This window comes from Canis aureus, chromosome 26 (genome assembly GCF_053574225.1).
Source record: "Canis aureus isolate CA01 chromosome 26, VMU_Caureus_v.1.0, whole genome shotgun sequence".
Classification (NCBI taxonomy): domain Eukaryota; kingdom Metazoa; phylum Chordata; class Mammalia; order Carnivora; family Canidae; genus Canis; species Canis aureus.
The window spans coordinates 52,218,521-52,245,933 of record NC_135636.1 but is presented as its reverse complement, the minus strand read 5'-3'; the positions used below and the strand labels follow the sequence as shown (position 1 = coordinate 52,245,933).

General features: G+C 51.1%; 1 protein-coding gene and 1 long non-coding RNA gene across 7 annotated transcripts in view; one reads left to right on the top strand and one right to left on the bottom strand.

Moving 5' to 3' along the window:
- Window positions 1-27,413, top strand: part of DIDO1 (death inducer-obliterator 1) — a 49,822-nt gene that overhangs the window by 15,199 nt on the left and 7,210 nt on the right. For 2 of the 6 annotated variants that reach the window (XM_077873853.1, XM_077873854.1), the window contains exons 2-16: window positions 1,933-2,086; window positions 2,596-2,712; window positions 3,569-4,406; window positions 5,083-5,404; window positions 7,415-7,627; window positions 8,599-8,809; window positions 17,149-17,605; window positions 17,696-17,855; window positions 18,829-18,945; window positions 19,067-19,171; window positions 19,385-19,520; window positions 19,787-20,312; window positions 20,715-20,868; window positions 21,704-21,793; window positions 22,666-22,861. In XM_077873853.1, coding sequence (XP_077729979.1) covers window positions 2,670-2,712; window positions 3,569-4,406; window positions 5,083-5,404; window positions 7,415-7,627; window positions 8,599-8,809; window positions 17,149-17,605; window positions 17,696-17,855; window positions 18,829-18,945; window positions 19,067-19,171; window positions 19,385-19,520; window positions 19,787-20,312; window positions 20,715-20,868; window positions 21,704-21,793; window positions 22,666-22,861 — 3,568 coding nt within the window. In that variant the 5' untranslated portion in view covers window positions 1,933-2,086; window positions 2,596-2,669. The other 4 variants (XM_077873858.1, XM_077873855.1, XM_077873856.1 and 1 more) reach the window with 4 other exon arrangements.
- Window positions 20,117-27,413, bottom strand: part of LOC144298686 (uncharacterized) — a 20,928-nt gene continuing 13,631 nt past the window's right edge. Inside the window, exon 3 of the long non-coding RNA XR_013365624.1 lies at window positions 20,117-27,257. This is a non-coding gene — a long non-coding RNA (uncharacterized LOC144298686). The remainder of the gene's footprint in view (window positions 27,258-27,413) is intronic.

Here is a 27,413-nt window from a genome sequence, read left to right as displayed (position 1 = left end):
TGAAGAACTAGTTGCCTGTTCCTAAATTGCTTCACGGCCATTTGTTCATGCTGTGAGCAGAGCAGTTGGGAGGCTCTGGTTTGTGCGGTGCATCTTCACATGTGAACTTCCACAGCGTTCGTTCGTGCAACTTCTGGTTAGTGGGAAATGGAGCACTTGGTGGCTGAGAAGAAATACTGCACTTAGAAATGAAGAAAGATAAATTTTACGTTATTTCAGTGCATTCAGTGCTCGTAGATTGTTCTCATTTTCCCAGTTTCAGGGATGCCCACCTTCCTCTGCCTTCCTGGGGAAAGTGCTTATTACATACATGATATGATTGCAGGTTTGGCTGTATCCTTCCTGCTGTGCACTGTGTGGTATAGAACCACATACTACATTCAAGTGGTGTTAGGGATTCTACATGATTTTTTGTTCTTTGTCTTGATACACACACTTTTGTTTCATGTGCCGAAATTTTTATTAGAATTTCTGTGTTGAAATTATCAAAACATCATTTTTGCAAAGAAAAAGACAAGGTAAATGAATCCGTTATCTAAAATGATTGGTTGTATTTTGAATATACTGCATGTCATCCCATTCACAGAAATAACTATATTTTCCTTTCTTATTTTTTATTTTTATTTTTTAAGATTTTATTTATTCATGAGAGACACAGAGAGAGAAAGAGAGAGAGAGAGAGAGAGGCAGAGACACAGAGGGAGAAGCAGGCCCCATGCAGGGAGCCTGATGTGGGACTCGATCCCGGGACTCCAGGATCACACCCTGGGCTGAAGGCAATTGCTAAACCACTGAGCCACCCAGGGATCCCTATTTTCCTTTTTTAATTGATTATTCAGAGCTCAAATCCAGAAACATGTTTCTTTTTCAGATTAAAGTGTATTTAAATTTTTCATTCCTTAAGTACATTTTACTTTCTTTGCCTATATAAATGCTCGGTGTTGCAAAATATTAAAAGTAAAGTTTATTTCTAGTTTCTTTTGAGAAGTAAAGGTGTCTGAACTGTCCAGGCCTCAATTTGAGATGCGTTTGTCATATGTGAGAGATTTGGTGGCTATGATGGTGGATTGCTAATCAGAGTGGAGTGGGCGCTGTCTCTTTAAGAGGAGAATCATCATAATGTTTGTATTTGTTCTGGGGTCGCTAAGGAGACCCTACAAAGTAGTCCCCACCTGGCAGGCAGGTGAGCTGTGGGGCAGTGGAGGTTCAGAGCCTGGCTTGGGAGGGGGCACTGGGGGCTGGAGTGTGAAATGTGTGAAAAGATTCATGTTGAGGACTTAAACTGGAACAGAGGCTTGTTTGGTGTGTGTTTCAAGTAGGAATGGCGTTCTGCAAGAGTATAATCTAGGAGAACTGTTCTTTAAATTCATGTAGAGGAGATGTAGCACATCGACGTTAAGTAATTATTAGTCTAGTCTTTCTTGAGCTTTAAAATGATGGTGTGTCTCCAGTATTAAGAATTTTTAAATACTTCTGTTTGTGGATTTTGTTCAGTCTTTTCATGTTTTATTTGTGTTTCTCTCTGTGTTTGGTTTTATCAAGCTGGGCCCTTATCAGAAGTAGGGTCCTAATTGAAAAGCAGCTGATAACCAGTGACTGGTTTGGAAACCAGGGTACTGCTGAGGCCTCTGCATGCTTAGCAACAGCTTTCTCCCTGCTGCTGCGTAGTGGCCAGGCCTAGCTGCCTTCTGGTAGAGTGCGGTCCAGTGCCTTGCCTTCTGCACAAGCCCTTAGGGAAGGGGACAGTGTTCTCTCCTTTTCTTCTCTCTCTCTCTCTCTCTCTCTTTTTTTTTTTTTTTGACTCCCTGAGTAGATCATGTGATAACGTATACTCAAAAAATTACTTGGAAAGTTTGAGGTTTTTTTTTTTAATGTGGTTTTAGTTACAGTTATATCTATAAATGATTTCCCCCCCCCTTTTTTTTTCCTTAGGAGCTTACTCTACAGGAACAGTCTTGAGATGATCTTTGTTGTTACCTGTGAGCAGTGACGGACAACAGCTGTGTTCGTGGACCAAGCGATCTTATCTGTCAGGTGTTTGGACCTCCGGAAAAGTTGCCCAACCGAGCTTTTGGTGTTTGGGCAGGTAATGCAGCACCAGTGCTAACATCACCAGCACAGTTTTCACTTAATAGATTTGAAAATGTGTTCCTGTTTCTGAAGTGGCATTTTATATGAAGAACCAGTGTAACATTCATATTTATTTGAAATACTCTAAACTTTAGCCATAAGATGTTCAGACAAATGTTCAGCCACATGCTGAGAATTTGACTCAGGACACTGTTTTATTTTTCCGTTGGCATTTTATTGGTACAAGTACCCGGCATCGTATACTTCCTTTGGTAATAAGTGTGTTTTGTTCAGGAGAGTTCTTCCTGCAGAAAGCCTCAGGTGACCAGAAATGTGGTATGGTCCTTGGTGGCCCACATGCTGATACCACAACCGCTCCCATAAGCTTCTGTGTGGCCCAGGAGCAAGCTGGCCATGTTCTAGGGTGAGGGTTCTGTAGAGCTAGCAGGAAAGTGGGAAGGGACAGCACTTCGTGGAAAGTAAAGAAATCTGTTTGCATGTGGTTTTGTATTTTATATCTTGAAGGTTTTCATATCCTATCACAGTCCTTCCCCTATGATGGAAAATGGCGTAAAGGCTGAGTCAGCATTAGCGTTTCAATGCGATTGAAGCCTGGATTGAAGTTTGGAAAAAATTTTCAAGGTATATATGATCTTTTTCAGGTTTTCTCATTTGAAACAGGAGCTGAGTTCATCATAAGCATGATCCTTTAATAGTCTATCAGAAAGTGAGAAAAAATAAGTACACTTAACAGCTCCCTGTCATTATTTTCAAAAGTAGCCAACTTACCTCTTACTGCATAACAGCTACCCCCGGAGTGGGGGCTCAGGGATCTGGGCAGGGCTTAGCTGGGCAAGGCTTAGCAGGGTGGCCCTTATCCCCACAAGATGTCCATGGGGGCTACTCAGCCCTTGGCTCACAGCAGGGCTGGGGGGGGCGGGGTACCCTTCTCTCTAGCAGGATGCTTGGACCACTTACATAGCAGCTCAGGGCTCCAGAGTCCAGTCCTGTTGCACACTGGGCCTCAAGACAGCCTGGCAGTTCATCCATCTGCTGTGCCCAGGATGGTGGGAACGAGCACAAGGGTTGCTGAGCTCACCAGCTCTGCTCACTCCCTTGCACTGCTTGTGCTGTTCATTGTTGGAAGGCTTCCCTGCTGCTTGTGTGGTGGAACCCTGTACTGAGCAGCTAGTGCTGGAGGGATGGGTTTGAGTTGCTAGCGGCAGTTGTGTACTGAACGTTAGATGTGTGACTGTTGAGACTTCAGTCCAGAGTCTCCTCAGATCTTCTCCCATACTACCTTTTAGGACCCTTGATCAAGATAACTTGTTTGAATGGATACCTTCACTTTATCTAGGTAGAAAATTGTTTCATCAGTGTCCGTGCTCCCTCCTTTGTGTGAAAGCTGTGTGTACTTGGAGCTCAGAAATTTGTTATATTGGCAAAAAAAGGTCGCCTCATTAACATTGCTTGTGGTTTGGTTCCGTTTCACCATTAGATATGGATGAAAAAGGTGACCCAAGCAATGACGAAGTACCCAAGGCCATCAAACCCACCAGCAAAGAATTCAGGAAAACTTGGGGCTTTCGAAGAACCACCATTGCCAAGCGAGAGGGCGCTGGGGATGCCGAATTAGACTCTCTGGAGCAGCAGCCCCAGCAGCAGCAACAGAGTCTCTCCTTGCGACGCAGTGGGAGGCAGCCAAAGCGGACTGAGCGGGTGGAAGAATTTCTTACAACAGTCCGACGGAGAGGAAGGAAGAATGCAGCTGTCTCCCTTGAGGATTCCAGTGAACCAGCATCTTGTCCCGTCACAGATGTGGAGACAGCATCTGAAGGGAGTGTGGAGAGCACTTCTGAGGGGAAGGGCGGGCCCACGTCTGGCCCCACGGGTGATAAAGATCAACCAGCTGTCTCTGTAAAGGCCAAAGGAGGTGAGGATGAGGATGACACCTCGGACAGTGACAGTGATGGGTTGACTTTGAAAGAACTTCAGAACCGCCTGCGAAGACAGCGGGAACAAGAGGCGGCCGACAGACCCAAGAGCCTCCAGAGCCGCCTGAGGAAGAAGCGCCGGGAGCAGGATCCCACGCAGACTGTGGATGTGGAGGCGGGTGATGCCACAGAGAGCGTGCTGCCCTGCAAGCAAGAGCCCAAGGCTGAGCAGGGCACGGTGTCCCAGGCTGAGAAAGATGGCGGAGACAGGGAGCTGGAAGGGAAGGCCGCTCAGGGAATTGAAGGCGGAGACCCCGGGGATGTAGGCAGGCAGAAGCCTGAGTGTGAGGCCTATGAGCCCAATGCTCTGTACTGCATATGTCGTCAGCCGCATAACAACAGGTAGGCCACAGAATGGGGGTGGGGTGGTGCTGATGGTCCCCAGCTTCCAGAGATATCCACGGCATGAGGACAGTGAGGGAGATTTTTGTCCATTTTGAGGAAATGCATTCCAGAGCTGGGCTGCATGAGTAACTTGTTCACTTGGAAAGGATGAATGAGGCGTTGATTAAAGAAAAGTCACAGAAGGGTAGGGACTTCCTGTAGCCACACGGGGCTTCCCACTGCCGCAGTGGGGGGTGGGGGGGGCACAGGAGGCAGCACAGGCTAGGGCTCTCCTGTCATCCTGGGTGTCTCTTGCACAGCACCACTCTAAGCCTACAGGAGCACGTGTGGGCAGGCTGTGATTGGACTGCAACTAGAGCCTGTCTGACTGGATGCTGGGTGGTATTGGGGAGCTACCACCTGGGGTGTTCAGTGGGATAGAGGTGTGCAGGTCTCTAGGCTAGAATGCCGTGAAGCCTGCAGCTCACTCCAAATGCTTCTCAAAAAAACCCGACACATAATTGTTTGCTGATAAAGTCGAGAGAAGGGCATATGGATATTCCTTATCTGTTCTCTTTCTCTGTTTTGCTTTTTTTCATAATAGGGTGTTAAGATCAATACAGCTTTTTAATACGCCTAAAATCGAGTGTTTATCGTATTTTCATTCCTAATGCCAGTATTTTTACCATTTTAGGTTTATGATTTGTTGTGACCGATGTGAAGAATGGTTTCACGGCGATTGTGTGGGCATCTCTGAGGCCCGGGGAAGACTCCTGGAAAGGAATGGCGAAGATTACATCTGCCCAAACTGCACCATTCTGCAGGTGCAGGACGAGACGAACTCAGAAAGCACAGAGCAGCAGGAGGCCAAGTGCGGGCCGGCAGACACAGATGGCACAGACTGCACAAGTATAGGAACAGTAGAGCAGAAGTCTAGCGAAGACCAAGGAATAAAGGGTAGAATTGAGAAGGCTGCAAACCCAAGTGGCAAGAAAAAGCTCAAGATATTCCAGCCTGTAAGTACTTGTCTGAGAGGTCACTGATAGAGGGTGACCTTGTAGGTCTCAGACTCCCATCAACAGAAAAGTCAAGACTTGAAGAGTTTCCTTCTTTTGGAGCTGTTTAAGTTTTTCGCTGCAAGTGGCATTATGTTTGCTGCAGGCTGGGCTCTGGGTGCAGGTGATCCTCTGCATGTGGTTTCGTGGGCCTCCTGTGTTCTGTGTTCCTTGGGACACCACAGGGGACCTTTCTTTATTTAAATCTTAGCAGCCGCATAGACTATTCGTATCAAGCTAATATTTTCCTTAAACGAACTCATCTTTTAAAGTTAGTTTTTCCTTAAATATTCTTTTTGGAATCTCAGTTTTCACATAAACGTATCAACAAAATTATTTTGAGTTCCAGAAGTAAACATGCACCTGTTTCACCTGACCTCACCACTCTGAGAGGGCTGGTAGTCTTGTACCTGCCTCACTGTGAGACACCAAGAGCTGTGCTGGTGGGAGGGGTTGGCACTGAGACCACTTCATCCCTGGTGTCCGAGGCACCTCGCATGGCGGCTGCTGGCGTCACCCTCTGGAACAGCCTCAGGCACTCTGGTGCTCCCACCATCTGGGTGTTAGTCCCCTTTGAGGCCGTGGTTCTTTGTCACATCTCTGGTGTGTCGCTAGCTTCTGATGCTGAGGGACACTGCTACAGGCTCTTGTAAGCATGTTCCCCTAGCCCTTCCTGAGGCCCTAGATAACCTTGAATTGGAGGCCTGTCCTTCAGCAGGTGTTGGGTATACAGAAGGCTTGAGGGCTCTGGAAGCCCCAGGGTGGATGTGCTGTGAGGTCTGGACCATCTAAATGTAGCCAGCCTGGAGAGGTCAGGACGTACTATGATATATAGTAATGGTATTAACTGTGTCACATTTGGTTATTAAAGATTCATGGAGATGTAAATTAGTGGGAAGAGTTACTTTAATTTCACATTTTTGTTTTTCATGTTTGAGGGTAGATAAGCTTAGATTCTATTCTTGGTCAAGCTTGGATTCTATGTAAAAAAAAAAAAATAGTCTCAGAAAATCTAATTGAAGAGATAAGATTTGGCTCAAGTACATTTGAGGGACACGTTCATGTGTGTTTTAGTCTTGACCATCAAAAAAAAAAATACTTTAGCAATTGTTAACAGAAGCAGTAGGGTTAGGTCTTGTTAGATTCCTCTGGCTGCATAGCAAGTGACCAAGTCTTAGCAGCTTCACACAGCACGCATTTATTTAAGCTCAGCTGCCATGGTCAGAAGCCTGGGCTTGGCTTAGCCAGGCCTATGCAGGGGTCTTAAGAGACGGGACCCCTCTGCCAGTGTAGGCTGGGGTCTCATCAGAGGCTTGGTTGGGGAGGGACCCACCTCTGAAAGGTTCCAGTGGCTTTTGTGTGTGAATGTGCCCTGTGCCATGTCTGTGGCTCAGCAGTGCTAAAAGTCACTCACTGTTTGAGATTCACATTGAATGGGTGTTCCTGGATTCCACCTGGCAGCCTCACCCTCATGGAGGTCCCTCACAGGAGCCACTTGCTTCTTCAAAACCAGCAGTGGAGTCTTCTCTCTACTACAAGGCCCAGCCCCTCTTGTGACATTTTCTCTGGATGAAGCCAGACCCTTTCGATTGCTCAGAATCGTCTCATTTGGAACCTTAGTTACATCTGCAGAACTCCAATTTGCCCTTCAATGGAACCTTATTAATGGGTGTGAAACCCCATTTTGTTGGAAAGGCCCCAGAGCATGTGTGTCAGGGCAGAGTCCTAGGGCCCCCGTCCAGTTCTGCCTGCCACGGGTGGTGTGAAGTGTAGTTACTGTGGGTGCCCTGCCTTAGGTTGGATCGAGTCGGGCACTTTTCAAGAAACAAAGATAATACTTTGTGTATTAAAAATGCTGTTAGCGTCTCCTAAAATTAGCAAGCTCAGCACTACAAATAGAAATTTTACAAAGTGCTCTAAGTGCTAAAATTGGTAAGTACGTTGTTTGAAGCCACATGTTTTGTTCTGCAGGTTGTGGAGGCTCCTGGTGCCTCAAAATGTATTGGCCCTGGGTGCTCTCACGTGGCGCAGCCTGACTCAGTTTACTGCAGCAATGACTGTATTCTAAAACATGCTGCGGCTACTATGAAATTTCTGAGTTCAGGTAAAGAACAAAAACCAAAACCTAAAGAAAAGACCAAGACGAAGCCAGAAAAGCTCATTCTTCCGAAATGTAGCGTTCAGGTAAGTTGATCGAGACCACCCATTTGAAATGGTTAAGTGTCTGCGTGTTGCAGGCAGGCACAGTTGATGGGTTTGTGATGCGTGGGGGACATCGGGCACAGGCGGAGTGCCAGTGGGATCAGCTGACTCATCCTCCAGCCTTCACGATTTCCGTGTCTGTTACACACAAGCATATATTCTCCCTCTCGCAGAGGGAGTCATTAGCACTGACCGCAGTGATGCAGGTGCAGGAGGGAACTGAGCCTTCCATCCGGGACCTGGCAGTCTTGGGAGAAGAGCTGGGGTTTGTTGGAATCTGTGTGGCATTTAGACTCCAGCAGTTGGAGGTGGGAAGTGGGTGTGTCTTGTTTCAAGACCTAGCTCTTGGAATTGTCTCTCTCCTGTGCTGTGTGTGATTCGAGAAGAGTCCTGGGTGCTTAGGAATCACAGGAGTGATTCCCTCCTCTAAGCCCTCGCCAGGAGTGGCTCAGGTCAGCATGGTGTATTGTGGCCCCCATTATATCTGTGATGAACAAGGCATAAGTAGTGCCTTTGGGGGAATTCTCTCAATGTTTTTCAACACTTGTTTGGCCTTTAGGTGGTATAGTTTTTCAGACCAGTGATTGTGAGTTTGGGGAACCCCAGAGCAGTACTTGCTGCTGTGCAGAGTACCATGGTGACCATGCCAGGCACCTGGCAGAGGAGGCGGGACACCGCTTTCCTCTGGTCTCCCAGTGTCCACAGTGTTCACCCAGTACACTGTCACCCAGGTCCTCGTTTGTGTCTGTCCCTCCATGGGGACCTTCAGATTGCTCAGATGTGCTAGTGTAGCCCAGCCCTGCTGCTCAGCAGATGCAGAGCCCCCGGTGAGGGTGGTGAGGGGCTTCGAAAGACCCCAACTGTAGAGCATATCATGACCTTTGTTGCAAAACACGATGAGCAAAGGCTCCTCTCTGACCTCGTTAATGATTAGGGTTTTGCTGGTTATCCAGGCAGGCATTAGAATCTCTTCTCTGCACAAAAGACCAGCTCCAGACAAGAAAGAAAACACCGTGAAGAGGGCGACGATGGCCCCAACGAGGAGCGAGGTCCTCGCGAAGGAAGCGACCAGTGAAGGCACGCCGTCCTGGGCGAGCGACCACAATTACAATGCAGTAAAGCCAGAACAGACTGCTGCCCTCTGGCCACCACTGTTGTATAAATGTATGTATCACCTAGGGGTAGTGTCTGGAACCCTCTTGGTCTTTCTGGACAGCTGTCACATGGGCCTGTCCAGGACCAGGAGCTTTAGCCATGGTTAGTGCTGCAGCTGTAAAGACGGAAGCAGATGCCCGAGCCCTGTGAACCTCCTCAGTCTGTCGGCCCTACCTGTCCATACACACCTCAAAACGCTGTACAAACCTCATTGCTAAATGTCTCACCTGGCACCTAATGTGTTTAATCTCTTTAATTTTCACTGTCGGGCTCCGGTAAGTATCTCTGGTCTTCGGCGAGGTTGTGCTGGGTAGGTGCGCTCCTGGCACCCAGACTCTGGCCTGTCTCAGCCCTGCTGGCTTAGGAGTCTGTCCACCTTGTCTGTTCTCTGCACTGGGAGGGCTCCCCTTCCTCTCGTGGGAATCCACTTCTGCAGGTACTGTTGCACCTGATACTCAAGTGTGATTTTCAGGAGTTAAATTATTTTTGATCCAACAGGAATTTTTTTCGTGTGTGACGCAAATACTACACACACGCACACACACACACACACACACACACACACACACATATTCAAGTGCCAAAGGCTGTTTACCACTGCTGCATATGCTCCAAGGTAAGTGAGTTTGACCTTCTGGCCCTTGGAGCAGTGCCCTCACTGAAGGGAGAGTGCCAGCAGCACCCAGGACCTGACTCTCTCTCCTGGAGGCCTGTACTGTCGGGTCAGACCATCCCCACCTCCACCCCTGCTGGTTCTGATAGCTGCACGAGGCCCTGGTCTTTTCTCTCCATTCTGGCTTCTCAGCCAAGCACTCCTAAAATAAGTTTTGAAAATTTAAATTGATCCATAGGGCACATCTTAGTCTATTATTAAGATTTTCTTTTCTTTTAATATTTATTCGTAAGAGAGGCAGAGGGAGAAGCAGGCTCCCGGGAGGGAGCCCATGCAGGATCACGACCTGAGCTGGAGGCAGACGCTCAGCCGTTGAGCCTCAGCGCCCAGGCATCCTTGTTTTCATTCAGTTTTAATTTATATGTGTTTTATGTTGTTTGTACCTTTTACGAAAGTACCAAAAAATTAAGTAGCTTTAAATTCCCAGACTATAAGTGTGTGCTGCTTATTCCTGCAGCTGGATGCTCCCACGGGTCCATGCTACAGCTGATGGGGTTGGGAAAGTGTGTAGCTGCTCACTTTAAGAATGTAAGTGTCCCGAGGCTTGTGGAATGGAGTCTTAAGTAAATTGCAAGGCAGTTCTAGGTGGGTAGGGGTGGGGGAGGTTAGGGGTGAGCTGCTCAATCACAGGTTAATTGATTGCTGTATTTAAATAAGTCCCTGATACACCTTAGGTGGTTTGAGGTAATTCCATGCTAACAACATATTTCAAATCTTAAATGAAGTAGCACGTTTACGGAGGTCATGCACATACCTGGAAGTAAGCATCATGGACCAGTGAACACTGAGGGAGCAGTCGCTTTGGAATATGGTGCTCCGGAGCTCTGAGTTGGTCATAGGCACATAACAATAAAAGGAAGCCGGGTCAGGAAGCCCAGAAGCCCTGGGTGGCTGGCTTCAGTACAGCTCCCATCCCTACCATCCAGACTTGGAAAGCTGCTTCGAGGCTCCCAGGGTGCTCCCAGTGTGAACACGGAGGGTGAGGGTGGGGGAAGACGAGGGGAGCACTCAGGGTAGGGAGGCCCAGAAGGAGGCTTGCTTCTGCTCCTCCTCACCTCTGCTGCTTTTTCTGCACATCAGCTCACTAGCTTGACCTGCTGCAGGTGGGACAGAGAAGTGTGTCTGATGGCCCTTTTCAGCACATGTACATCTTAGAATTAAAGCTGATGGATATCCACAATTATAGCATGCATAAGGGACATATTTTTAAGCTAGTTGCTTCTGATCCTTTTTTGTTATCCCAGAAGTGTCATCTTCCGGTCACTGGTAAAATACCCGACTTCAGCCTCGGTGAGTAGCAGTTGTGTCTCTGCCTCTCCCCCGAACCATCACCTCACAGTGGGGATGTCAGGCAGCACACACACATGCAGCAGAACCCTACGTGCCACAAGGATCCCCTCCTGCCTTTCTGGCTGGCTGCAGCGCATGCTCCTCTGGGTTGGGCTAGGTTTGGGATACAGCTGGTGTTGGGACAGGTGTTAGGAGGAACCGTTCCCACGTTTTGACTTTGGTGCATATCAGGTCTGTGGGGAGATCCCCATTCAGCCCATAGTGGGAGTGCCACTGCCCAGGAGGTGTCTTGGGCCATTCCGTTCCCCACCCCCACCCCCAGGCTCCTGCTACTGACCCTGGGTTGTGGGTAGGGAGAGCTGTCCTGTGAACAGGGTGTGAGGGGACCTCCCATCAAACAGGCAGGGATTTGGCAGCCTTTCTGCTTCTCCCCACGGAAGGATCAGCAGAGATGCTTTGCGTTCTCCAGGTGATGAAGTTCACGTATCATTCTCCCTAGTTTTTAACTTTCTGAGGATTTCTGTATGGTTCCTTTTCACATAGAGAAGTGACTGCTGCTTCACTGCTTCCCTAAATCATGACATTCCTGTTTTGATAACTATTTTTTTCTGTTCTTTTTCACTATTGGGTCAACCTCCCGTTGTCAAAGCATGAAGAGGGCTGAAAACTTTTCTAAAATGTCCCTGATTGATTGGCATTTGGATGTGGAATTCTAATATTCATAGGCACAATTCCTGGTATCTGGGACCCCCAAATGGCTTATTAAGGGACTTAAAACACTGGGATTCTGAACAGATTTTGACTGGATATGTGATTTCTACAGTTTCATCTAGCTTTGAGAATAGAATGGAAAACCATAACCACCTCTGTACACCGAGACTCAGATTTGTTAAAGCAACCTGATGCAGATAGAAACATTTCCCCTGTTAAGTTCACGGGCACACCACACAGATGGTCCACCTGCTTGTGAAATGGAGCAAGGAGAACACGGATTGTCGCGAGGATAACTAGTGGTGTGGGCTCCAGAGGCACGCTTCAGAAACCCTGAGCAGAAACCAGTTTCCTATAATAAATATTCAGGGGATATTAGGGCCCAAGAATATATCGTAGAAATGTAAATCCTTGAGAGTGGGTAGTCGTGAGTTTTATCAGTTACGTGAGCCATTTTTAATCCATCTATTCCAGGATTGTCATTGGCAATAAAATGTGGTTGGGGACAAATCATACCTGGTACATCTGAACCAAGGTTCTCCCCCTAGTAAGAGGAAAATCGAAAACTTGGACTGATAAGGGATTTAGCTTGACAACTCTATGCTATCCCTAATGTCTGGAATTCCCTTGGTTCTCAGTGGTATTCTTTTGGTATTTCAGACTTTTACTATTTACAAGCTTAAGAAACAGCTACCTTGAGAAAATGAGGTCAAGGAAAGGTTTCACGTGTACATGAACTTGAACATTGGAGTTAAAGCTACAAGTAGCACCCAGTGCTGCCTCCTTAGTTGTACGGCAGCCACTGGAACTTTCCAGCAGGATTGGCTTCACTCCACCTGCCCTCTGTTGAACTTCGTATGACCTTGGGGAGCTGTGGGTCGACTGGTGCCTAAAGTGGGAAACTACAGGGACGTCCCTTTGGTGGCATCAGTGTTCTAGAGTCCATGGTTCCCTCAACGATGCCGCTGTGAGCCCTCCGATACGGCACAGGAGTTTCAGGGGCATTTGCATCAAGTCCTGATTCTAAGTGTATGATGCGTCCCCGTGCAAATAGCTATATTCTTTGCTTCTGTAAACCAAAGAAGTGCTGAAGTGAAGGCTGGGCCCTCCTCTAGTGGCAAGAACCTGGAGAAGTTGAGCTAGAAGCACGCAAAGGTAACTGCTGCAGAGCCCCAACTCTGGTCTGCACAGGGCCAGCAGCCTTGGGGTTTTCTGCGGGATGGGGCCCTTTGGGACAAGGGACTGACGGGAGGGTCAGTGGGCTCTCCTAACGTTCCCCCACCCCCCTGTGTTGGGTGAACTAGTAAACAATTAAGGTACAAATGATACTGGTTAAAAGCTCACCCTATTAAAACTGGTTGTGCCTGTTAACCAGTTTGAGGGATCTCAGGAAAGCAGCAGTTCTACTCCCAAGTGAGTGTCAAGTCCAGGATCCCGTCCTGCCCTGGCAGTGGGCTGCTCACCCAGTTCCATTCCTGTAGTCAGGAAGAGTGAGGCACCTGTCCCCACCCCCCACCCCCTCCACACACAAGGCTTTGATCCCATTTTGTTTGGTTCATATTGAGGGATGATCTGACCGGTTCTTTTTTATAGATCACCCATTCAACCTGAATCAGGTTTGGGGTTTATTTTCAAGATATAACGTGTGAAACTTGTTTCCAGGTGTATACTTGGTCTTTTACAAGTGGAGAGTAACAGTGTAAGTCACTCAAATATTGGACACCAGTAAGAAAAAAAAAGCCTAGAACATCTTTGTGGAGCCACGCCGTGATGGTTTGGCTGCGATCTACATAAAGACATTCCAAAGATGATGTCTAGCTGAAGAGCATCAGGGATGTAGCTTATGCTTTCTTGAGTGTTAATTTGGGAATACATATTTCCTGATACGAAAGCAAATTGGTACTTTATTGTGCTTCCAAAAAAAATTTCACTTTAAAACAAACAGGCACAAAAAGCAAAATGATTTTCTCTTGCTACTGTTAATTTGACTTTTCACAGCAGGAGAAGTCTTGACGGGCAGACAGAGCTGGAGTGGGAAACCCGGTTGTGCACGCCTCCCCCTGAGCTGAGCACGGCACTGCGGCCTGCGGGGGCCCTCGGGGCCCTGGCCTTGCCCTTCCTGTGGTAGAGCCCTGGGGTGCGCCCTGCGCTTGCCGCCCAACGCACTGGGGACCCGGCAGGAGTGGGGGGCACGCGGAGGTCGCCGGCAGTGGGAAGCAGGGGCTGGGTGTCAGTCTGGGGGGGGGTGTCACGTGTGGTCTCAGCGGGACCTTTGAGGCCCCCCCCCGCACCCTGGAACGCACCCCTACCTGAACGGTCCTCCCGCCAGAAGCTCACTGTTCTTTTTTTGGCTTTTCCAGCCAGTCGCTCGGGCGCTGGGCCTGCCTGAGAGGAGGGTAACTTCCATCTGGGGATTTTTAAGGAAAACTGGTACCAGTCGGGGCTGGACGAGAGCACAAAAGGCGTAGAGCCCCCGCCGCCGCTCTGAGGGCTCAGGCCGCCCGGGGCTGCCGGGGCCGGAGCCGAGCCTCACCTGGGCCGCCGCCGCCTCCGCCCGAGCCCGCCCGCCCGCCCAGGCCCGCCAGTGCCACCCAGTGGCCGGCGATGCTGCGGCGCCGCAGCCTCCGCCCGGCGGGAAGGTGGCCGAGGAGCGCGGCCGCTGTGGGCAGCCGGGCCGGGGGAGGGCTGGGGCTCCGCAGGGCTCTGCAGGGCTCCGCAGACTCGCCTCCTCCCGCAGCCACCAGGGCCTGGTGCCCCGGCGCCCCTGCCCTTTCCCACGAGCAGGTCCTGGCCCGCGTGGGCACCTCGCCCTTGCTGCCCGCGGCCCTGCAGTGCTTGGGGGAGTCCTCGGGCTCCTGAAACCACCTCGAGCGCTCTCCTAGAACAGCACTTTCTGGTTGGTCACGCGGTTATTCTTTGCCCTTCTGTAAATTCATACACGGCACGATACACCGTGAATTCAGATGAATCCTCAAACAGTTTTAGCTCTGCTCAAAAATACTAGTGTTCCTGTCACCATGAGGACATTGCAGCACTACATGGGGTCTGTCTCTGGCAGGAGCTCACACAAGTCTAGCTTGCAAGGGGACCAACTGCAGCTGTGTCTCCAGCACTTACCAGATAGGCACTTGCAAAATACTGGCACATTTTAAACATTTCCTGGTAGAAGAAAGAGGGTCATGTCCAACTTGCTGGTGGAGACCATCAGTTTCAGAACATTGTACTAAGAATTTACTTCTCTGATTATACCTGTCATATGCTTCCCCAAAGCACAGGGGATAATGAAAGTTACTGTAACGAGTAACAACTGGTTCTATGAAATAGCATGATTTTTAAGAAAAGCCATCCCGAGTTTTTGAAACAGATTGCCTATTTACCATTAAACCGTTTTTGGATAATAGGTCACTTTAATCACATGTATTGAGAATGTCCTAAATATAACCTTGCTTTGGAGTTCTGCTGAATGAGTGGGGAAACCCTGCTTAGACAGGCGGCGCTGCTGATCTTAGGCTCTGACCGGGACATCTTGCAGTGAGTGTTCTTAGAGTTAAGTTTTTCACCTGCAGCCACTTAAATATCAAGTGTCAAAGACACGGGTGTCCTGTACGTGACCAGCCTTCCTGGGGTTTCTGGAAGTGCCTTAGGCCAGCTTATTTTGAGCATGCTCTTAAAGTCTGCTCCGCAGAGTTTTCTCTTGCTGAAGGGCAGGGACTGACCCGTTCTGGGCCTCAACTTTTCACGCTGGCTGCTGCTTCCTTCACGGCTGCTGGCGGGCAGATGCCTCCCTCTGCTCAAGGCCCGTGTGCCCTGGGCCTTGCCATCTGGCCCTGTGTCCTTGCTGTGCTGCCCTTTCCTCACTCCCGCTTCCCATAAGAAAAAGTACCTCCATCTGTTTGACTTAACCCCAAACTAGCAGTCCTCTGGGCAAGGTGGACCTTGCAGCCAAATGTGAGCTGAATGTTGAGGTGGGGTACTGCCCGAGGCCTCTGCACCTGACGTGATGCGGTGCTCCGAGGAGGGTCGAGGTTACCTCTCGCTTCAGGAGGCATTCTCGCTGTGTGGAGTGTGCTTCCTTTAAATGAAATCCAGTTCCCCAGGGCACAGCAGGGTGGATGTGGCATGAGCCAGCTGCCCTGGGACAGTGGGCAGGGGAGGTGGCCAGGCGGCTTAGGCCTGAGGCTACCGGCAAGCGCCGGGCTCTGGTGGACAGGCCACCCCGGGCAGGGGCAGGCAGGAGGCATGAGGCTGGAGAGCTGTGTGAGGTGACCATACAGGATTGAAGGGCGGAACTCCTGCCTGGTAGTGAAGCAGGTTAAGCCCTGCCCTAAGTTGGGTCCTTGCAGTAATGCCGTTGTTACAAGCTTCATAAAATGGTCAAGCCTTGTTTATCTTAAAACCTGGGAAAACCTTGAGATGCCAGGGCTTTCCCGGCTGCTGGAGGAAGGGGGTCTGTGGGAGCGTTGCCCTGGCCCTCCACGAAGACAGCCAGGCACCCACAGTGGTCTTGGGAGTGCCATCCCCTGCTCAGGCTTCTCTGTGGGCAATCCTTCAGATTGAGAATTTTCACCCTTGTTCGTTAGAACACTGACTGCCGAGTGGATGGTTTTTAATCCCTGGGTAAAACCGAAAGGTGCTGGAGCACATGTGGAAGGCTGACTGCGAGGTTCGAGAGGACCCCGGACCTGGGGAGACAATGCATCCGAGGGTCCTTCGGTGGCTTGACTACCGCCCTAGGTGGCGTTCCAGTGTGCTGCCCTGGCTCGCTTTCCGGGCCCACTGTTGTGACCATTTGGCTCCTCCAGACCCATCATTGTGCGCTGTGTGCAGCACCTCTGGCCTTGCTGGGGTCACCACTTCCTGACCAGCCATCTCTGTCCTTGGAGGGCCGGCTGGCCGTGGGACCGAGGGGCCACGGCACTGGCCCGGAACCCTCTTCCTTGCTCACCTGAGACCTTGATTCTCATGGTCCAATACAGTACGGTTATAATCAATCCTTTATATTCTCTCTTTGTGAAGAGAAAGTACCGGCATCATAGAGTCTTGTGCAAGTTGAGCAGTTTTGACTGCATCCTTGGTTAGACCAAAAGTGCTCATTTATTCTCTTCCCCCAGTAACGGGTACAAGCAGAGGGCTGCCTGTGGGGACATTGTCACACAGCCACTTTCCCTCTTGTACCAGCGTTGTCATTTCCACTCGACTTTGGTCCAGGCCATGGTGAGCACCTGCATGCAGCTGCAGGCCCGTGGGCCACCCTCCCAAAGCCCCGAGAGTGGAATTTCCATTGGAAGAGAATGTCTGTCTGACCTGTCCTGGGATTTTCTGAATTCGTGTTTACAAAAAATTACACTTGACCTCTTCATGAAAGTGCTTTTCTACATCAGTTTTTTTTGTTAATGCACAATTTGCCTTTCAGTTTTCAACCTTTGCCAATGATTGTAATTAAGCCTATGGCAACTTGGGTTTGTTACTTAAAATAAAAGGCTTAACGTAACGAAGTACAGCAAAGCATATTTTTCTGAAACAATATGTGCTCGTGCTCATCTGTATGGCTGGCAGCCCTTAATTGTCACACTTCTTTCCTCGATTTGATAGTTATTTTAAGTTGCTGTCCCACAGTCACGCAACCATGCAACTGCCCCCAGCCTCACTAAGCATGTGCGCATCTCCTTTGCAGCCACAAAGGAGGATAGGCGGGCGGAAGAGAGGACCACAGCACCCAAGAAAATGCCTCCTGCAGGCCCATCGGCAAGCGGCAGACAACCTTCGCCCAGAAATCTCCTTCCAAAGAAGTCTCCGCCCTTTGCAAACGCAGCAGCAGCAGCCAAAGTGGCCATCAAAAAGTCACCCTCGGGCTTCAAGGGCCCTGGACCCAAGCGGCCCTGGCTCTCGGCCACCCCCTCGGCAGGCACTCCTGCTGCCAAGCAGGCAGGGCTGGCACCTGGGGCTGCTTCCAAAAAGCTACCCAGCTCAGCCTCGTTGGTGGGGGCCGTCAGGAAGCCTGCAACCGCCTCTGTGTCCTTGGCTTCTCCAGCCCCGGGACGCCTGGGGTCCTCGAACCCCACCCTGTCTCAGCCAAATTCTCAAATTCGGCAAAATATAAGACGCTCCTTGAAGGAGATATTGTGGAAAAGGTGGGCTATTCTCCTTGATTTCTTATTGTGAAAGTGGTTGAGTAGACTGTGGCTGCAGCAGTTCACGCAGTCCATTCTTGTTCCTTCTAGAGTCAATGACAGTGACGACTTGATCATGACGGAAAGTGAAGTAGGCAAAATTGCCCTCCACATTGAGAAGGAGATGTTTAACCTCTTCCAAGTCACGGACAACCGCTACAAGAGCAAATACCGCAGCATCATGTTCAACCTCAAGGACCCCAAAAACCAGGTGTGTGCAGGTGGCCCAGAGCAGGGTGCGCCAGCTCTCAGGGTCTCCGGCCATGCCTCACCGCGGTCATCTGGACACTCCTGTCCTTGCAGCGCGAGCCAGAGGGCCGCTGCCCCGCTTCCCCGGGCGCTCTCAAGTCCGGCCTGGTCTCACCAGCTGCAGCTCTTCTAAACGTGGCTGTGAAGTTACGTTCCTCACAGCAGCTCCAGAGTAGTGTTCCAATTCTTAACCTTAGTTTATGGCTAGCTCCATATTTGAGCTTCAGACAACCTTTTCTGCCTTGTTATGGATCCCCATCATTTGAGCCTACCGATTCGGGCTTCCCTAGAGCAACCATAAGTTGTCTTAAACATGTCGCCCTGTAGTGCTCACCATTTGGGCAGGTGCTGTGCTTGCATGGGGAGGGGACCCTGAATCCTAGCAGCTGTCGGGCAGTGCTCTTTCAGTGGGGTTGAAATGGGAGTTAGCTGGGAAAGCATTAGCTACTTGGCCTGGTGTGGTTCCCCCGCCTCCTCCCTTCCGGGGCGCGCCATCTTCAGGCCTTCTCTCCATTTGCCTTTTGAACCCTTAGACATGCTTAGAAGCAGAGTCCTACACCCTGACTTCCCGTCTCACTGCAGCAGTCTTGTGGCAGAAGTGATTTCTTCCTACCTTTATTCCTAGCTCTCTGCTTTTTTCTCAGGTCTTTTTAGCGGAGTCGGCACAGCATGGCCTATGAGGGCAACTACTGACCCTCGTGCCAGTGTTGTCCGGACCCGCTGGCTCTGCAGCGGGGGTGGCCTGGCCTTTACCCCCCCCCCCCCGCCCCCGGGCGGTAGGGGATACGGGTGAGATCAGGCCCCTGCCGAGCCTTGTCCTGGGCCTCAGGGCCTCCGGCAGAGGCTTCTCATGCTGCTGTTTCCCTCCTATTCCATCTAGCATCTTAGATGCTGAAATGTTTTTGAAAAAGTGAATGAAAGGTGTTTATTTTTAGGGGCTCTTCCATCGTGTTCTGCGTGAGGAAATCTCTTTGGCAAAGCTTGTGAGAATGAAGCCAGAAGAACTGGTGTCTAAAGAGCTGTCCACGTGGAGGGAGCGGCCGACAAAGCCTGTGAGTGCCAAGGGAGGGGCCGGGGCGCTGGCCACTGGGCCCTTCTAGGTCTCCAGGGGTGAGGCAGGAGTGAAGCCGTCTGAATGAGAAGGTTTAAGGCTCTCTGTTCTTTTCATCTCAGGTGATGGAGTCTAGAAATAAGCTGCACAGTGAAAATAAAAAGACCACCACTAAGCAGGAACCCGTGCCTGACATGGAGGATTCTCCACCTGTGTCTGACTCAGATGTAAGCCTTAGGGATTTCCAGAGAGAACAGGAATTGAGTAAAAGTAATCTGTTGCCAGGGGGCTTAGGTCTCTGAGTTGTTGGGCCAGACCCTGAGCTGCTAACAAGCAAGCACGGTGTGCAGCGGCTCTTCCTAGCAGAGCTGCTGCTGTGCTGTTACTACACAGATGGAGGGAAGTGTGACCCGCTCAGCCCTTCCCTCTTCACCTTGCAGGAACAGCAGGAGTCGGTGCGAGCCGTCCCGGAGAAGAGCACCGCGCCCCTCCTCGACGTCTTCAGCAGCATGTTGAAAGACACCACGAGTCAGCACCGGGCACATCTTTTTGATCTGAACTGTAAAATTTGTACAGGTGAGATTTGTAATTGGGGGCATGAAACTTTGGAGCTGAGGCTTAGCTTCCTTTTGTTGAAATGACTGATCCTCCTAGTGGCAATTGTACTGAACCCAAGCCTAGCAAATTGAAAGACCAGAGTGGTTTTCTGAAATTAATGGAGTTAAACTCTATCTTTAGAATGTGCTTTTATTATTATTATTACAAGAAATTATCTACTTGGGGGCAAGCTGTGCTCTTGAATATGTGGGATTTCTCAGGAAGGCCTTCGTCATGTTCTTCAGGTCAGGTTCCATCATCAGAAGATGAGCCGGCTCCAAAAAAACAAAAGCTGTCGGCTTCTAAGAAGGAAGAGCCAAAATCCAAGTATGAGGCCTCTCCCTCTGAGCCAGTTCTTAGCTCCGCTGATGAAATGATATCAGAAACTCTGCCTGAAAATGCCTCTGAGCCAGACCTGGAAAGTGCTTCTCATGCGCACTTGGAGAGAAAGTATTTCCCGGTGCCACCAGGAGACAGCCACCCAGAACCCTCCAGCCTGGAAGGCCCCTCCGGCCCAGCCACCTGTGGGGGCACAGTGCTCACCACTGTCACGGTATCCGGCCGAGACCCCAGGACTGCGTCAAGTGGGTCGTGCACAGTCACGGCCCCTGCGGCAGCCCGCCAAGATGGTGCTCACACAGTGGAACCCCGACAAGATGTCCTGAAACCTGCAGTGACCTCGGTGACGGTGCCCAAGTCCATACTAGCTAAGCCGTCCTCATCCCCTGAGCCCAGATACCTCCTGCCTGTGCCACCACCACCACGCATCAGGTGCGTTCTGCATGTGTAGTGTGAACAAGCCGTGACTTCATTTCCTGCGGGTTAACAGGAGTAACAAAGGGGAGAGATCCCCTAAGTTCAGCTCAGATCCACCAAGAATACAACTTCGCTCTGATAATTTGTGTAGGTGTGAGAAGCCTGGCTTTAGCATGGTTATTCTAAATCTACAGATCTTGAAAACTGAAATGTGGCCTTACGGTCATTCGGGTTTGTTGCCTATTCAGTTAATTTTTTCTGGACCAGGATGTCTAGAGCATCATGGTTACAGTGGCTAATTTGAAGAAGCTACTAAAATTTGCAGGAATTTACTCTGCCTTTGTAATTCCATAAAATCTTCATACTTTGGAAATTGAGCAGAGAGAAAAATTAATTTTCTCTGGTTTTGTTTTACAGCCTCTCCGAGTCAAGGTCCCCTCCAGAAGGAGATACAACCCTCTTTTTGTCTCGACTCAGCACCATTTGGAAAGGATTTATTAACATGCAGAGTGTAGCGAAATTTGTCACTAAGGCGTATCCTGTCTCTGGGTGCTGTGACTATCTCAGTGAGGTTAGAACCGAGAGTGAGAGCAAGTGTGTGTGTGCGTGCACTTGTGTGCATGTGTCTTCCTGCTGTGACTATCTCAGTGACGTTAGAACCGAGAGAGCGAGTGTGTGTGTCTGTGCGCACTTGTGTGCACATGTGTCTTCCTGCTGTGACTATCTCAGTGAGGTTAGAACCGAGAGTGAGAGCGAGTGTGCGTGCACTTGTGTGCACGTGTCTTCCTTAGCTGTTCCGACCTGATGCTGGGGTCACATGTATGGCAGTCTTCCAGCAGAGGGTCAGCATGCATAGGACCCAGTGGAGCCTGCTCTCATAAACCATCAGGTTAAGCAGTTTGGACACTGGTGGAAAGTCGAATGAGAAGTTGGGTGTCCCAACGTTTATGAAAAAGCGAGATGGTTTTCCTCCTCCCTCTGTCCAGCAAGGGTGTTGAGCCAGTGTGTGAGCCACTCCCAGCTGGAGGCGTGGCAGCACGTGTGGACATGCAGCAGCTCTTTGCTTTTCCAAAGTCAGTGTGAATAGCACTAATATTTAGTGCAACCTTAGCGAGCAGAAATAAGTCACTTCTGGATCATGTCTCAGTCCTTACTGTATGGACGTGCTCGTGACACATAACCTAGAAACGTTCTCAGTTTGGCAGAAGGCCATCATGTCACGCTCATGCTTGGTAACTCCTAATCCTGGATGCTAACCGAGGAACGTTTAGTGCTGGTGTTAACCATGTTCTGTGGAAGAGTTGTGCTCTTCTTGACTCTCGGGTAGTTTGGTGCCTTGAAGTTACTACGTCAGTCTAAAGTGCTGCGGCTATACTGGTCGTTTACTCAAAGTACGTTTTGTTTAGGACCTGCCGGACACGATTCACATTGGTGGAAGGATCGCACCCAGAACAGTTTGGGATTATGTCGGCAAACTCAAATCTTCTGTGTCTAAGGTACCTGCCATAGTCTAATCTCTGCGCCTGTGGAGGAAGGAGTTTGTGTAAATGCAACTCTTCCTTTCACTTTTCATCTTGATGGGTTAGTACTTGAAACGTCAGCCTATAAGTTAGTTAAGTAGTACTGGGTAAATGTTTAAAATTACATTTATAGCAGGATAACTGTGTGTTTGGGTAACACGGTGATGGCAGTTTTATTATGATTTATGTTAATGTGTGTGCAGTTCAAGGTTAGCGAGAAACAGAATGTCTCCTCATTATTTCTGTGACTGAGGGAACCCACAGGTGCCGGAAGGCGACTGGCTTCCAGGAGGCCTGGCGACTGGCTTCCAGGAGGCCTGGGCCCTGGGTGGACCTGGGGGCTCTGAGCCCCTGAGCTGCGGCCGCAGCTGGGTGTGTATGCGTGGGGAGGGCTGCGGTTTTCCTCAAGCCCACACGGGGCTCAGAACCTCTGGTCTCATGGAACCTTCCCATGATGGAGCCGCATTGGCTCTGGTGTAGATCGTGCAGCCAGGTGATCGGGACCACCGTCCCCACAGTGCACGCCCACGCTGCCCTAAACCTGCACTGCAGCGGATGATGTATCGGTCCGAGGACACTACGAGTGGGGCTGCTTTGGAGACAGTGGGCTAGAAGCACAGGTGGTCTTTAGGAGATTCCTGCTGAAACTGGGTTGAGTCCAGCAGCCGGATACTGGAGCTCCTGCAGCCCCCCACCTGCATCATCCTGATGTGCTGGGCGGCAGGACTGTGGGGACCGGGCCAGAGAAGCACTCGGCTCATTTCAGATGATCTTTGAGGTTTAGAAGCACAGGCGCCTTCTCCGACCGGCCCAGGCCAACGCTCTCTCGTCCTCTGTTTGTGCTGCAGGAGCTGTGTCTGATCCGCTTCCACCCTGCGACTGAGGAAGAGGAGGTGGCCTATATTTCTCTCTACTCCTATTTTAGCAGCCGCGGCCGCTTTGGCGTTGTAGCTAATAACAGCAGGCACGTCAAGGACCTGTACCTCATCCCACTGAGTGCTAAGGACCCCATTCCATCCAAACTCTTGCCCTTTGAGGGACCAGGTAAGCGCCAACTTTCTGAGTGGTGACTAGACACACCTGACCCCACATGTCCCTTTCCTGCCAACCCCACGTCCTGCTGAGCTTGTCAGACAGATCTGCTACCTCCCCCAGACCATGGCCTTCTAGCAGCAGAATGAAGGGAGTGCACACGGAGCCGAGTGAGCTGCAGACCTCGGCTTCTGGGGCACCAGGTGGCACTAGAAATACCCTTTCTCTTGGCATGAATTGTCTTAGAAAAGTGCTGTGAAGAGAGGAAAACCCACAGCATGCAGCCAGCCTCTCGTGGCCTCAGGTCACTGGAGGCCGGAGAAGAGCCAGAGAGGAAGGTAATCCTCGAGGTGGGCTTGCGGGGATGCCTGTGCTTACCACACAGCTCAGGAGTGAGGAAATGCCAGGGGGGCTCCGCTCCTTCCTAGGAGATTGAGGAAAGCTATTCTGGGTTTGTTCATTCCTTAGAAAGTGGTACTGTTAGAGGAGAACTTAACAGATTAGTCTTAAACAGCTCAGACTTGTCCAGGGTTGAGGGTGATTCCAAGGGGACATGGTTGTGAGGGTCCAACTCTTGTTAACCCCTGAGAAGAAGTCCACATGACTGAGTTACACACTTGGCAGAGGATGCTCATGTTGAAGTGTCACCTTCGCCATGAACTCCCCAGAGGATGGATAAACCCAAAACATGCCATGTCTGACGCACGGTGAACGCTCTTGAGCAGTGGCTGAACGCCGGGCCATTGCTGGTGCTACCTACACTTGTCCTTGGCCCTGTCACCAGTCCCGGCAAGTGCTCCTGCCACAGCCACGTGCTGTACGCAACCGCATCTAAACCCTAGCTGGGCCCAGCAGGGCTGCTCCGGCCAGAGTACAGCACCCACACGCATGTCCTGGGTCCTGACGAGCGTGCTCCTAGCACCTAAGGCCCACGGTGGTACGGCTTGGTGTCTGTAATTGTGAGGGGGAGATACCTGCTGGCACGCTACAGTAAGTTACCTTATTGCCAAATATATTTTAAAAGCCAAGAACTTGAGGGGACCTCTCCGTATCCTTGGGGTGAAGAGATGCCACCCCCCATGGTGGCAGAAAGAACCTTGCTGGAGGTTCTTGGAAGGCGAGCAGCTACGTGAAGCGTGCTGGCCCGCTCCCTGGATGACTGTCCCGAGTTCCTGAGGGTGAAGATGAAGAAGCTGGCCTCTCAGGCCCCATGAAGAGCCTCCGGTCAGTCACCAGTATAGAAGCTCGAGTGGAGGATGTAGCCTAAGCATGAGTGTAGGGTTCCCTGGTAACACAGACGTAGGCCTTCACGGAGCTGCAGGTGGGATTCGCCGCTTGCCTTAAGCCAGGCTAAAGCTCCTCCCGCTGCCCCAGCTGCAAGGTCCAGGGGGTGAGCTTCTCAGAGACTTAGCTGTCAGGGGAGTAGGCTGGAGGCCTGTGTGGAGATCCCACCTGGGCAAGGCTGCGAGGAGCTGGGCCTGGTGCGTAGGCAGGAGCCGCAGTGGGGGCAGCTCAGCTGGTAGAGAGGCAGGGGTCGCACAGGACGCTTCTGAGGTGACGCAGGGACATGGAGGGCAGTGGGGTGGGGGGTACTTGCCTGATCGGCTAAGTGCGATGGGCGCTGACCACTGAGACCCGCTCGGTGATCGGCCAGCTGCACCCCTGAAGCTCCGACCCCACCTGAAGGGGCACCCGAACCACCCATAGACTTCCATCCACAGTAAATATGGGACAGGAAGAGGAAGGGTTTCGGAAACGTAGTGATCCGTGAAACTGATCCTACAGTTTTAAAAGATTTTTTTTTTTTTTAATATAAGGGGCTTCTCCATCTAACTCTCTTTAGCATATATTCTTTTATTCCCCTGATAATCGTTATTGCCATCAATATCTGTGTACATTCTCTACATCTCCCCGCTAAGCAGCCTCAAGCCCTGGCCAGGTGATCTCTCTGGCCTGCTTCACGTATCCATAGCATGGCACCCTCTAGACCCAGATGTTCGTGTGTCCTGGTTTCCTGTGTGTCGTGTGTGTGTGGGTGGTTGGAAGGCTGGATGCGTGTCCTGGTTGCGTGTGTGTGTCGTGTGTGCACACATCTGGAAGTCTGGGCATGGGGACACTCTCCCGTCTCAGAGGTCCCTGTCCTCCCAGGGTTCGTCTCTGCGTGGCGTCCCTTGAAAGCACCGGCCTGGTCAGAGGGTGGCAGGGCATCCCTCCGCAAAACAGCCAGCGGACTTGAGTATGTGCCATCCGGCAAGTACGGCGGTCCACAGCCTGACGGGGCACCCTTGACTCCCACCGCAGCCCCGCTGCGGGGAGCATCCGTCCCATTCTCCCAGGGAGTGACCTGCACTGCCCCGTTGACAATTGCCTGAGGTCACACACCCAGTAATTGGTTGTGCCAGGGTCTGCAGCTGGCCATGCCTGTTGTGCTCAGTCTGCATAGTCCAAAACCCACGCCTCGGTGGACACGGGGCTCTGGGAGGGACCCGCTATGTAAGCAGGAGGAGAGAGTGAAGAGGAGGTGAGGCGGGGGGTACGGAGGGTGTTGTGGAAGAGTGTGACCGGCTCTACCTGAAGCTGGTTTGTGGAAAGTCATTTCATACCCATAGAAAAGCTACAGGTGCCCTCACGCCCTGGACTCAGGGGCCCAGTAGATGTTGTCACCATGGGATTCTCCCCAAACTCTTGCCAGTCACACTTGAGAAGCAGGACACAGAAGGTGCCTAAGCTGTGTCCTGACCCAGGACTCTGTGTACACCTGCCCCTTGGCCAGTGCTGCGTATTTTCCCAGCATCGCACTCCTGACCACCCACAGGGAGCGTGTGTCCACACATGGCCCCTCCTTGGCCCACACGCCACGGGTCCACACAGCTTGTCAGAACACACTCAGCTTCTCTGAGGACGTGTTTGTGCACATCTGTAGCATTTGTCCATTAGAAATGCCAGGTTGTCTTGTGTCATATAGTGTCATTCTCAATGACCTGACAGCACAGTTTCAGCAGACACCTGGAAGCCCGAGTCTCAGGCCCAGCTGACTGTCTTTCCCACTCGGGGCGTTAGTGGAAGCGGCCTCAAGCTGAGCTGACATTGGACGTTCATCTCGTATAGTCCCCCTGTGACCCTGACAGGCACGGACCCAGGCCGGGGCTCCCCGTCACTCCCAAGTGACTCGGTGGGGCGCAGGCTCTCGCCGGAAGTGCCCGTTAAGTGGCGCCGGGCTTCCAGGAGGTGCACAGTGCGGGGGCACCTGGGGGCACCGTCTCCCCCGTGCTGAGTGCAGAGGGCGGTTTTCCTGGAACCTGTAAATCCCGCGGTGCCGTCTCTGTACTCCCTTCTGCTTTCTAAACTAGCTGGAAACTTCTATGAGGTGCAGTACTGTCAGGTAAGCGCTCCTCCGTTTTCCTGCGTGTGTGTGAGTGAATCAGTGGCTGTGCACACATTGTCCTCAAAGTCAAGCACGGTATTGAATTCCATGTACCGCTCTTTCTCCTTCGAAATCAATAAAAATATTTCATGGAAACCAGTCACTGTTTGTTTGAATTTGAACCATTTGGTAGCTCTTGGTACCTGTCTCAGGTCCTGTGATGGAGGACGAAAGCCTCTGCCTTTGCTTTTTATAAGAACACAAGCCCCCTGTGGGAGTGCGGCCCGGTGCTGCTCTGGGGGCGCCCGGACGAAGACCGACCACCCTCTCCTTTTACCCGCAACGTGCGCCAAGCCCGGTGGCTGTGTACGGGTCTTAGGGAGAGGTGTGTGCGAGTGAGTGTGTGCGAGTGTGGTGGAGGAGGAGGGTTGGGGGCGGTATAGTGTCTCCCCAGTATTTGCCACGCCCCCTCCTAGGCACGTCCTCCCTCAGAACTCTGGCCTGCTAACTCCCACACAGTTTGTTTGGCAGGAGTGAAAATTTTGTTTTGATGGATTCAGACCATATGAGAGTTTTCATTTTAAAAAATGAACAGAGTGCCAGATAGATTTAGAGGTAAATGCATATTCTGGTAGTTTCGGGGTTAAGGGGTCAGCTTTCAGATGGTTTAAAACTGAGTTGGCCTGCTGTGAGGCCTGAGGTGCTGGGGGCGGCCCAGGGCCTCGCCTGCAGCCTTCACCCTCCCTGGCACCCCCGTGGCTAACACGCCGGGATACAGATCCTAGTTCTGTATCTTGTGTCAGAAGGTCAGTTGGCCCACGACTCTGCAGATGTCCCGGGTCCCTGGGTTTGTCCACTTTCTCTGCACGGGTCTGACTCTAGCCATGGAGCCTAGAGCTAGACACCCATCCCCCGAGGAAATTCAGGGATGCCCACCTACAGCTGAACAGGCTGGTTTGACCCACGCGGCATGCCCCGAAGACTCGCGTGCTCCGGCATTCCAGACGGGGTGGGTGCCGACACCCTTGTTCCCAGTGATGGCTCCTGGAAGTGGAGGCAGGTACATTCAGCAGCAGCTCCCGGGGTAGCCTCCCACCCACCCTCCTGCGTGTTCTCTCTCTACAAATTAGAAACCTAACAGCAGTCCTCAATGGGCGGTGGGTAGGAAGCATCTCTGCTTCTAACAATGGACAAAGGGAG